Genomic DNA, 12,649 nt, shown 5'->3' on the forward strand with positions numbered 1-12,649 from the left:
CACTTCAAATATGTCTGTATGAGGGTTCATCTATAAAAAAGAAATCTCAAAATCAAGCCTATATATAAAATATCAGATAATCCCAAGAAAAAATGTGTTGCAAATCTCTCCGCAAAGGGAAGTAATGTTACTAACAGGACATCACTTCTGCTGTCTTTCCACCAAACTGGTGTCACGTGGTGTCGAGTGATGTGACGTGTGTGAACGTGATAATACATTAATTCCTAACACAACAAATGACGTGAAAATCACGAGAAAAAAACGAAAAATGAATTCCAAAATGTTTTAATTTCAAACTCATCCCAGATTCTCTTGTATATTTGTTAACCGTGAATGTTCCAATTTGAAACACTAGTTTATAATTTGGATTATGAAGTGATATTTGGAGACTTAATGTGAAATGTTATTAACTATGAACCAATTTAGACTGATTAAGAAAATATATTACTCATGAAAAAGCTAAAATCTTTTCAATCGAGCAGTTTGTACTTAATAACATGAAGAAAACGGAACTGGTTAAAAAGATCAATTATTTTTGGATGGGGAAATATTTATAATATCTTTACGAATCATACCGACTAAAACTGTTAATGAAGTGTGAACAGTGCAAAGTGAAACATTTCTATTCCAGACGTTCCATGATTACCATAAGCTGTTAGGTTTCTACACACCCCGCCAGGAATGTAATGCTGCAAATTAGCAAGCTAATCTGGGTTTGAAACATGCTCAGGTGCACTCGTGTGACATTACCTGCGCGTAGAACGGTCACAAATTGCGTTAGTGGAATAACAGAGACCTGGTTTTTACACGCTGACATGAATTACGCGCTGCCAAATTATACATGTCAACGCCGCGACCACACATTTATACGGATTGGCCTAAAATTTGGTTACGTCTAAAATTGGCAACTATTGAGATTAATTCGTGTTTTTTTTTTCTTCCCACCTGCTAAAAATTGAGAGAGGTGAAATAAAACACGAGATTAAAATATGACGGTCTGCTTGTGTTATGGATTGAAGGAAATTCTTTAAAAGACAAAGAGTGGTGATCAATAGGCGAGGGACAATATGGGGAGTCCCATAAAGCATGCCGGATTCTGGAGTCATTGCTGATTTTTGTAAGCGACAGGTCTTCATCAATAAACAATGAGAAAACATAGAGAGCAATAGCTCACTGTACCCTGCTGTATACATTTCGGCATTTCTCTTTAGATTGAATTTCATGTTTGTTTCAGAAAAAAAAGGGAGCAGCGCATTTCATTAAACATGGTGAATTATTTCCACCCAACCAAATCATTTCGTTTTCATGAAAAAAAAAACGGTCAACCTGACCCCTCCGTGTTGCCTTATTGATGGCTGAGACCATTGCACAACTCGGCACAGCCAGATTGAACATCAGTCCACACGTTGAAGGCATGAAATGAAATTCAGCGCAATATTTTTTGACTGACAAACTCTCAACAAACTCCCAAGGTTACGCCGCAGAAACACAGCTATTGTTTCCAATTTTAATTTTAATGAGTTCACACTAAACAAGAGTATTAAGACCATGCATGCCCAGTTTTAGCATACCCCAAAGCAACGAATGTGGTAAGAATTACGCATAAAAAAACTAATTAATGAATAAGAAAATACTATATTTTGTGGAAAGTATGCTCAAAGTTTCAGATTTCACCATTTGTGTACGTGAAATACTAGTTCGTATTGAAACTATACAACTTTTCTGTGATTAATGTCTCATTATCCTTTCCGTTGGTGACTAATGTTTGCTTATACTAACACATACATTGACATATACAATATTTTGTTATTCTTGAAGATGGTTGTAGCAATGTCGCACATTTTTAAAAGGCATGTTTATTTAACTGTCATATGCTAATTGTTAACTGGTAAAGATCTGTCCAAATTTTTATTCTAGAATTTACCAAGAATAAAATTAACCCAAAATACAAGGTTTAGAACTGCGATAATAATAACAACAGTATTTCATAATGAAACATCAATTTATATTACCAACTCAAATATTGCTGTCTTACTGAAAATAAGTCCTGGAAAGGTCTAAAAAAAATTATAGACAAACATGCACGTTTTTTTTAACAACTTGCAGAAAATAATTCAGGTAAATTGTCAACTTATTCTTCTTGTCATGCTTCGTAGCCAAAAGTTATTGCGTGTTCTGACACTTCATCTGTAATGCATTGTTATGCAGTAAGCAAAGCATGGCAGTGGTAGTGTGTGTGTGCAAGAAACTAATGAATTGCAAGCACAGAAGCGTGAAAAGCGATTACTCAGTTGTATGTGTGGTAGTAATGGTGCAGTATCTCTTGCTATTTCTAGAAATGCTGAATGGGACGTAAAACAAAAGCATGAGCCTCAGGCTTGTATGTTTTTTTTAAGTGTGTCCTGCAGCCACATTTTCTTCAGTGTTCCATTGCATGTAACCAGGGCTTAATTTCAGCTGAAGCTGTCTGGAGGGGAAGGGGGTTGAGGTGGGGGGGCTCGGAAAAATGTCCACGTGAAATTAAGCTCTGAGAGTAACAAATGACTGTTTTTAGGAAAATGGCACAATTGCCCCAACATGTAAAATTAATATGAATTTTAATTAATTCTGCAAGTGTAAATCAAGTCATTAATATTCTGCGTGCAATTATTTGCAAGTGCATTATATGCATATTTTACTGTAGCAATGACCGTACCACTTCGGTATTCATATTTGTTGAATACATTCTTGCAATGTTTACACAAGTGAAATATCATACATTAGCCAGAGTATTACAAAAGCAAATCACTTGCTGAACAAAATCAAATGTGGTAAAGTAACAGGCGCAACGTGCACCCATCATGCGAGAACGAGCGTAGCACAAAAACAATCTTTGTATCAAGACTCAGGGTTGTTTGTTCCCATTATTCTGATTAAACCCTACTTCTGCAACAGAGGCAAGTCTGTATATAAGACAATAGGTTAAGATATACGTCACCGATCTAAATAAAATGCTGTATTGCTACGCAAGAATCCATAATAAATGTGCTCCCCACATAATGAGCAGACAATGTCACGGGGTCAAATGGACTCCCTCCCCATGGGTGAAGCTACATTTACGAGGACGAATAAATGTCTCTCATTCACAATATTAAGTAGAAGTGGCAGGGAAAGGACGGTGCGTAGGAGGTCGTATGAAGAGACAGTTTTGTGGGAGGCAGTGATCTGGTGTCGGGGCTGGTGGAGGGGGGGCGGTGAGTGGAGAAGCAGAAGAGATTGGGATGAGAAGCTCTGATGAATGGTGGAGAGGATATGAAGACAAGAATGACAGCTAGACTGAAAGAGCAAGGGATAGTGAAGAGAAGGGGGCAGGAGGTGTTCGCGTCGCCGCTTGATGCAAACGGCGGGGTATTGGATGAGAGAGTTGCTCACTTAATGTTTGTAGGAGGGGGCAGATTGAGCAGGTGAGAGAGTCGTGAGTGATTTTTTTTTTCATGAGCGTAGCTATGAATGCCTAATCTACAAATCTTACAGCGCTAACCATCAACATCACTTCACGCGTAATGAAAAAGCACTCATTGCCCATTTCACAACAAACATGTGAAATTTCATTTTCCGCATGTATATGTATTATAAAATGCGGAATATATTAATGTTGCATATATATATCCTACTGAATAATACCTATTGGAGGTGTGGTCATTGTATATGCACGTTCAGAAATTAAAATAATAAACCAGATAATAAAAACCAAAGCATAGAGAAAGGTAGATAATACTTAGCTCTGTCCTTTGCATTGACACTTTACATTGACTCTAATCGTGTTTAAGATCATTATGCCTATGATCAAATTGCATACAATGCATCCCCATCTAGACATATCTCAGAAGCAACGTTTTTGGGTTAGATCGAGTTATTTATAAATGTGTCGTAACCCTCCACCACCCGACACGGCCAATCAGCAAAAAAGTGTCACGTTGACAAAAGACAAATAGTTAACTACTTTAGCCCACCGGTGTGTTGAAGCGTGAAACCACAACATTAAAAATTTTTGAGTAGTACGACGTTTCGCTGGTAATTGCATCCAGCATCATCGGGCAATTCGCCAGAATGGTTGGGGATTGACTCAGCCCATCCCATCTCAGAAGCTAAGCAGTCTTCAGCCTGGATAGTTCTTGGATGGAGGAACCACCAGGTTAGCATAGGTGGTTGTGCGGCTACATTGCACGCAGTGAAGGGCAGTGCAGGAAAATACATTTCAAACTGTATTTCTATTCTCTATTCTGATACGTTTGTTGAAGTATGGCCAAACAATAACCCCCCTGGAACCAAACAGTAGGGGGGGGGGGGCTTATCCAGCAGTGCACATATACACACGTGTACAATATCATCGCAGCGTGTGTCCGTACATAATTCGTCAATGCACCGTACTCGAAATGTATGATCCCGTTATATTTCCCAAGCTAATACAACACGCCTAGGTGCAACCCGACACAGACAGCACAACCATTGTAAAGTTAAATTTAGGCGTTTTATCATTCGGTTTTATTTTAACGTTACAGTTATTATTTTAATAGTCTAATAACATGATTAGATGCGAGGCTACTTAAGGGAATGTGTCGCGTATTTCAGAGGCTATTTCTGCACCCTGCAATTTGTCCAAAGGCATCCGCGGCACCGCTGCTAACACTGCAGAAAAATCCTGCAAATACTCGGTGAGTTATGGCTACCACATGTACCAAACTCGAGCATTTACTCCACGAGAAATCAATGTTTTGGCACAGAAAAATAGCTAAATCTATTTTCCATTTGCCTAAAGGGCCAATGCGTGAAGACAAATCCACACATATCGTAATTGCTGCTCAAAAATGTTTTTTTTCTGACATACATCAGTGTGAGAAATGACGATGGAACACAAATATAAATTTCTGCAGAAAAATCAGGAGACGCTTGATAGACAGTGCTTCTTGGAGCTCTTTACATCATATATTTTGTATGTTGACAAAGAGAGAATTTTGCCACATATATGTAACAATTAGACTTTCAATATATATGAACAAGACGGTATCAAGCCGGCAGTAGAGCAAGTGGCTTGCAACTGTAAAGTTGTGAGTTAAAATCTTGGTTGGAGGTTGACTCAGCCCATCCCTCTGGGGTCTATCAATTTAGTACCACTTTGTGCAGAAATCAACCCTATGGATAGACTTGCCCCCGCCATACGAACGTGGAATTTCCACCACTGACGTAGGTTTGTAAACAGAAGAACAGTCCTGCCAAAGCCCTCATGTTTGCAGGAAATCACTTATTTGGGGGAAACTATTGTGTATGTTGTCTGTTTGTTGAAAGTGGTGCATTAATGTAACCGTGATAAAGCACAACGTTGTCTTGCATTACAGCGAGCAGTGTGAGGTACTTCATTTAATGGGATACTGTTTATGAAGAACCTCATGACGATGTGTCGTTATCTGCAGACTTTTCCAGTGCATAGACTGTATATGGACTACAGACACTGGATATGCAGTATATCTAGTCAGGCCGCACAGTGAATGCGTGACATGAATATGAACAAATAATAATACAGTTTACAGCCTTTCATTAACCCACTGCTGAATGGAGGCTTCCCCATGCCATATTGGTCATGACCATGTGTTTGACTATACTTCACCACACTGGTCAATGCAGGTTGCGGAAGAGGAAGGGCCCAAGACCGATTTCAGTTACCACTTATCACTGATGTCAGCCGTGACCAGGAGTCAAACTCGAGTTACGAGGTTCACAGAACAGTGTGCCACCCTTTGATATAAGAAAAAAATGAGAAATTATATTTATTTATATTTTGAGAGAATTGTGTAAGAGTTGGTTTCGTTTACGTAACTGTAGGAAAAATCCAGATAAATCAAGATATGCCGTGTTGGACTGAAAAAATATGACGTACTGAAAGGAGCTTCGCAAAGACAGAAATATAAATAAAAACTACATTATACAGCGAAGGCAGGATATGTATGGAAATCTCTACTTTTTCAACGTCGCTCAATGTGTTGTTCATATTCTCATCTTATCATACTCTTCATTCAGCAAAATACTACTGCGCTTAGTTAATTATTTGTAAATTAACTTTTTTACAATATAATTCTGGGACACGGTTTATAGACATTATCTTTTCCTTTACCACATTTAACGGGGGAATTTTTTTAAATTAAATAATCGCAATTTGGAAAACAGTAATTTTGTCAAATTTGCTTGCTGTCCAATATATGTATGCCAATGTCCTCTATTTTGCAAATACCACATAGAGAGAGATAGTAAACTGTTTCTTGGCTGCAGGTTTTGAGTTCCTATGCCAGAATGCGACAAAAACATTCCCCTACAAAATTCTGGATGTATTTCTCTTGTTCACCCGAGTCATCTTTGTAGTTGAGGATTCAAGTGCAGAATAATAATTCTTGTATGGTCTCAAGACAGATAAACAAATGAAAAGTCACATTCAAACACTAAACTCCAACACACATGTTCATAAATACGGTGTCAGTGATGTATTTGATCAAGCCTTCTCGCATAGTTTGTTTTTCATAATATTCTCTGTGCTTACTCCTGCATGTGCATATTTACATTTGATCCTGCTGAAGGCAATACAGTGCTTTTCCAGACTTCACCCTTCCAGGTCAGAACCAATTTTCTCCAAATTAAATAGAAGTGCAAAGTATGGATTTATATAGATGTGAGAAAATAAAAATACCAGCATTACCTATGATTTCCCATCGCAGTGCACGGTGGGTTTTAAACATTGTGGCTGTTTTTGCATTGACCAAAACCCCATTGTGAAGGGTGAATGTCTACAACATCTGGCAACCCAGCAACATTTGTTTATCGGGCTTGAATCTGCTGATGAAATCATGAAGGTCAAAACCAGTCAAGAGTTTGCCTGTTTAAACACAACTCGATTGGAAAACACTGGTCCAATATACCAATAGGTCAGTGAACATATATATTAGACAGACTTCATGCCTGGTCATTATTTATTAATAATTCCATATTTAGCTTTGCACACTGAAAGAGCCAGTCGTGCTGAGAGTACTTATTTTAGACGGAATCAACATAGGAAAGGTATGCTGCCATGGTGTAATGGTTAACACACGAGGTTCGATAGGGCAGTTGAAATAATGGTACCAGTTTCTCAAATCCCCCCCCCCCCCGGCTTTGTCCACCCTGGAGTATAAATGGTCACACGTGTGTATGTTGTATGTTTAACTTCCTTCGCGCCGTACGTAGCCAACCTCGGGACCCACAGTTACTCATTTGGCAAGTTTGCGTGTGGTCGGGTAACGTATGGGTACTCCCAACCTCTTGACAAGACATCTTGCCAGGTTGGAAGTGTAAGACGAATAGGTAGGTCACTAGAGCTCCCTCTAGTGGAGGCACTTGCACCAGCAGTGGCGTGAGAAAGTAATTGCAGGGCTGCACCTTTAACTTTCACCTTAACCAACATAGCCATCCATATCTTCTGATAGCACTAGTTTTGTACATGGCCAGAAATCGCCAAGTTTGATTACCATGTCATTGGGTATTTATTTGTTGGGTCACCGCTACACATATAACAATTCGAAAGATCCCTCCGTATAGCCTGTAACAGGCTATGAAGGCCGGAATGGTGCACGAGGGGGTGGGTGGCCAGCACCACGCCCGACCGCCTTTGTCTCCCGAGTGGAGATGTTTATACACCGCACCAAGTACTAATTTGAGGCTGAATCGAACTAGGGGAGGCCCAGGACCAGTTCAGATAGTCGTCGCTGGTGCTGGCTGTGAGCGCTAACCGCTACACTACCGCTCCCCACACATACTACTACACACACACGCACACACTTTTCTTCCTCACCAGTTGCAGATAAAATCGTAACTTTTTTCATTATTCTATTTTACGATCTTCCTCTCAGCCACAAACCAATCTTGAGCCATCTGCTCGTGGCTACCATGCAGGGTCCCACTACCAAGAAAGTATTGCTTGGCGGATACATTCGTAAAAGAACACAGCTCGCAGCGAAACATATTTTGCTCTCAAAGATACCGTAACCTTGTGGGTCCAGAGAGTGAGCGCTGTGTTAAAGTGGCCCTAGGGAATGAGTGATGAATCTTGTACTTCATGCTGAGTAAGATGGTGTGTTCAGCAAGATGTCCAAAAGCACGCTTAACCTCTTTACCTTGAAAAAAATGTTCTTCTAAGTCGGTGTCTTGAGTTAATTTGCTCATTTTGGCAATCCTAGATAAATGCTTTGAAGCCATGATTTAGATGCTTTAAAATTTTGTTGGATACTTCGAGGGTCAAGCAAATGGTTTTACCGTGTGTTTGGCATAGCTTACGGAACATATGTAGATTTAGTTTTGTCCAAAAAAACATTAATCTTACGATCTGTGTTGCATCGCTGCTCATATTGAAGTGTGTTAATTGCTGTGTCGGATGGTGGCGGGTTTAACGACACATTTATATTTACACAATCTAACCCAAAAAAAAAAACTCTATGATGGATTAATTGCATGTTGGAGGGATGATGTAATACCTGGCCAATTTGGCATTGTGCAGCAAAAATGGTACCTTGCAAAGCCAAAAAGCTTTAGCCACACACACGAATAGTCCCATTCGAGTGATTTTAACAGCTGACCATGCTGTAGTTGCACTCAGTGCAAGCTTCTGGCGTTATGTTTTATACAGTTAGAGGGAAATGTTCACATAGGTATATATTGACATGGGCAATCACAGCTGGCCGGAATTGCAATATTACTTCGAAATTTATTGCAACGGCTCGTAAGTTGCCATTGTTCAAAAAGGAAAATAGGCAGATGCTGAGACTGCAAAAGTCACAGGGCAACAAAATATGTAAATGTGACCAAGACATGACAGTGGTGGCTCCTGAAGTATAAATAGGGTACAAGGATGGGAGGCAAGGGCATTGCACCGGTGGGCTGACACGTTTTAAATATTAGAAAATATATTAAAAAAGGCAATGCTACTGCATGTCGTAAGGTAAGGGATATAATCATAATTCGACCAGGTGAATAATAAATCGTGTTCTAGTAAAACAAAAATCCAAGCTAAGTAATGTTTTACAGTTATGTCTGCGCACTAAAATGTTATGCGTCTGAAGGGGCCTGTGTCTAATAATGAATTGCTGAGGTGAAATTTGATCCACCAGTGCATGCATTTATGTCAGCATACTTGCCACTTGACCAAGTACATTAATCTCATCGGGTTCTTGGCTGGCTAAATAAAAGACAACGTGCATTTGAATATAAAGTAGATAACTTCTGCTTAGGCTGACAAGAAAGTGGGTGACACTCGTCCCAATGATCTCTTGCTCCTTCAGGCTTAGGGTACACATTGAGACAAGCCATCTGGTGGGTGTCAGAGGGCATATTGCAGTGGTCAGGGTGAGAGGTGGATGGGAAGAGTGAACAGCATAATAAGTATTCTCTTACCTCTGTCTTTGTCTATGCGGGGAAACAACACCTAGATTGGAAAATAACACAATTTGCTGGAATTTAACCTCTACTGCTTTACTTCAGGGTGAAAATAAATGGCAATGTTGAAACGATAAAATATTGCTTTGGTTGTGTTTTCACGAAGATCTACGTCGGGCGTAGATCATTTCCAAAGATAATGCTTCGCTCTCACTTGTGTTTTATTCCGTCGTTCTTGGTCACAGAAAACACCCCATGTGGGTTTTCACTATGGGGACATCCTGACGCTTTTCGGTCAGATGCTTGTTTTCTTTGCGTTTGTTTTTGTTGTTGCTTGGGAAGTGAAACGGATTTTATTCTTTAAAATAATAAAAAAAAATGTGGCACGTTTGGTAATAAGCACACAGTTACGATCTCAAAATATTCTATTGAGTCAGACTTGAAGTGCGTAGGTGATAATTTCGTTCAGGCAGTAAAATAACACAACATGCATCCCATGTCAGATTAACGTTCCGATGCTATCATAGTACATTCATTAAGCATACTACGATAAGTATAGCTTTACATTAAATTATAAATAATGAACTTTCAAGAAATTCTACACATTACTCAACAACTTAATTATCTGATTTCTGCAACTTACTTATTTTATGTATTGTCCCTTCTGGCTCTTGTATGCAGGTGCATGCGTATATAACCTTCATAATTTCATGAAAGTATAGCGGAAGCAACTTGGGAGTTCAAATTCGACGAAAAAAGGTATTGCCAGATGTGATCAAGAAAGTCAAAGTGATTTCCTACTCATATGAACATTGAGGCAGTGCTCACGTCCTGTTTACAGCCCTGAGGCAGTGGTGGGAACTCCACATTCCTATGGTGGGGGGCGAGTCCATCCATTGGATAACCACCGTTCCCCACAAAGTGGTATACGAATTTATCAACCCCATCTTATGGACTGAACACTTACGGGGCAGAACAATTTCAATCAGGAAATGGAGGACGCAATGAGGGGAACGTGTGCAGGATGGAGGACAGCAGGCTACTGACACGGGTTTTGGAGTGGGCACCTAGCATATCAGCAACCAAGGAGAAGACCTGGAGCCACATTCTGGCGATGAACCCCTAAGAGTGGACCTTGGAGGTCTGTCTGATGTCCACTTTACAACGGCTACAGTATCTAGTAGAAAGTGGAGAGCAATGGTGTGGTGACATTAATGGGATTGTATGATGACCTCTTAACCTGGACATTGCTGTCGCATGTAAAATGTCATTTTATTCCGAGGTTAATTTATACTTAGTATATGTTAAACTAATGTTTGGAAATGTATAGTGAAATGTGTAGGATCGAGATGGAAATGCATAAGAGCTCACAACCCACTGCTGGGTGATTTAAGAGTTTGTTCTCTCTGTTGAATATAACTTTATAACTACAAAACCTTTACAATGGGAGCGATGAAACACACGAAGGAAAAAAGTATGCCCGAGAGGACATCCTCTGCAGAGATAGATCAATTCAATCAGCTCGTATGCAGCAGCTAGTTGGATTGTTACATCTTGGAACTGTGAGAGAAGGTGATGGCTTGGGGAGGCCTTCATTGTTAGATCAGGGCTGATGTGATGAATGCCTTTGAAGTAGATTGAACAATTGCCTTTTCAGTTTCACACTATTACTGCCACGAATATTTCACCAAAATATGTTTTTCGTTCTCATATACTGTTTCTATTAGGGGTGTAATGTTGCATCATTGCATCCATCAAAATCAATTCTTAGGCTCACAATATATGCATCGAATAGTGTGTGTGTGTGGACACATTTTTATTAATAGCAGGTAGCGTCACTTGGTGTTGGGTGGATCATTGCACTTGAAGATTGTGAGTGATGGCAGCATCTTGGCGAGGTGTTTATCCTGCAGTGGATTGACCATGGCTGACGATGATGAGGATACATTGCATATGATTCGTTTGTATGACCACTTCGGCCACGAGAGGCAATACAGTGCACCACATTGCAAAAAAAAAAAAATATTCCTTAATGAAATTGCAACCTCCTAATCATGACAATTGATGAATTTGCAAGAGGGAAAATCATTATAGGTCCGGTACGTATCGTCACTTGCCAGCCAAGGCATTTGTTATATATATTGGCGCAGCACACACATTGTATTACGCTATGTCGGGACAAAACATTAATCCATTGAGTGTGTATGGAGGTAACGTCTTTCAAGACTGCGTGGTGGAAGGGAATTAAATTTGTCATGCAAAATGGAGCAGTTGCTCCTTGCTTATAAGGCAAAAACTCTGCATGCAAAAGTTCCCTTAGAATAAATGTATTCATAATGCTGTACTGGTGTGATGGTCTAGCACACAGGCAGATTGCAATCCATAGGTTGCCAACGGAGCATTGGGATCTACGGGTGAAATGCGCCTTACAATGGTACATTATTATTTTTATTATTTGGGGTCACCGGTTAGATTCGATCTCCCGGCGCGGCAATTGAAACGGAACTATTGGACAAGCACACATCCCGAGTACAAATGCAAAAGAAAACCACGAGCATTTCCTGAAGAAGAGCAATGCTGTCACCTTGTCTTAGGCCATCATCACAACAAATGTGCACAAATGTGACCAACTATTTCTGCCGTGATGCAGTTTTCCCATCATTTACAGATTTTATTGCAATTCAAACAACGGGCAAGTGTATTAACCCCCCCCTACACCCCCCCCCCCTTCCCTATGCCCCCCTCCCTCACATCTGTCCACCGGGCAGTCTAAATTAGGTGCACGATGTGAGTCGATCGGCAGGTCGTGCGTGGGTTGGGGGGGGGAATGTGGGTAACTCCCGCGTATTCGAACACATCTGCCCGGCGTGAATGAGTAGGTCAAGCACCCTCTGGATGGGGCTCTCTCGTGCTCCCCTCTGGTGGCAATTGCAGGGCTGCACCTTTGACATTGGTGCGTGAGGTCGGGGCGGTGTGACCGCAGTGGTACTTACGATGGGGTCCGCCTCGCGATCCATAGCGATCACTGCACGGATCACGGTGCGCAGCAGCTGTTCCATTATGTATTGAATTTGCTGCAGCACGGGACCCTGGGAAGAAATGAACGCGGGCGTGAGCGCAGCGAAATCCCTGCTCAGAAACGTTTGCCCCATTAAGCGCGACACCGATTTGGCGTGGAAGATATTCTTGCTTTCCACGCGAACCAATGAGATTTTGATGC

At 40.6% G+C, this 12,649-nt stretch overlaps 1 protein-coding gene across 1 annotated transcript in view; it reads right to left on the reverse strand.

Moving 5' to 3' along the window:
• The window catches only part of LOC144931506 (dedicator of cytokinesis protein 1-like), a 211,717-nt gene that overhangs the window by 136,503 nt on the left and 62,565 nt on the right, over positions 1-12,649 (reverse strand). Inside the window, exon 27 of the mRNA XM_078855434.1 lies at positions 12,423-12,518. Coding sequence (XP_078711560.1) covers positions 12,423-12,518 — 96 coding nt within the window. The remainder of the gene's footprint in view (positions 1-12,422; positions 12,519-12,649) is intronic.

The sequence above is a fragment of the Lampetra fluviatilis genome, chromosome 4 (assembly GCF_964198595.1).
Source record: "Lampetra fluviatilis chromosome 4, kcLamFluv1.1, whole genome shotgun sequence".
Classification (NCBI taxonomy): Eukaryota; Metazoa; Chordata; class Hyperoartia; order Petromyzontiformes; family Petromyzontidae; genus Lampetra; species Lampetra fluviatilis.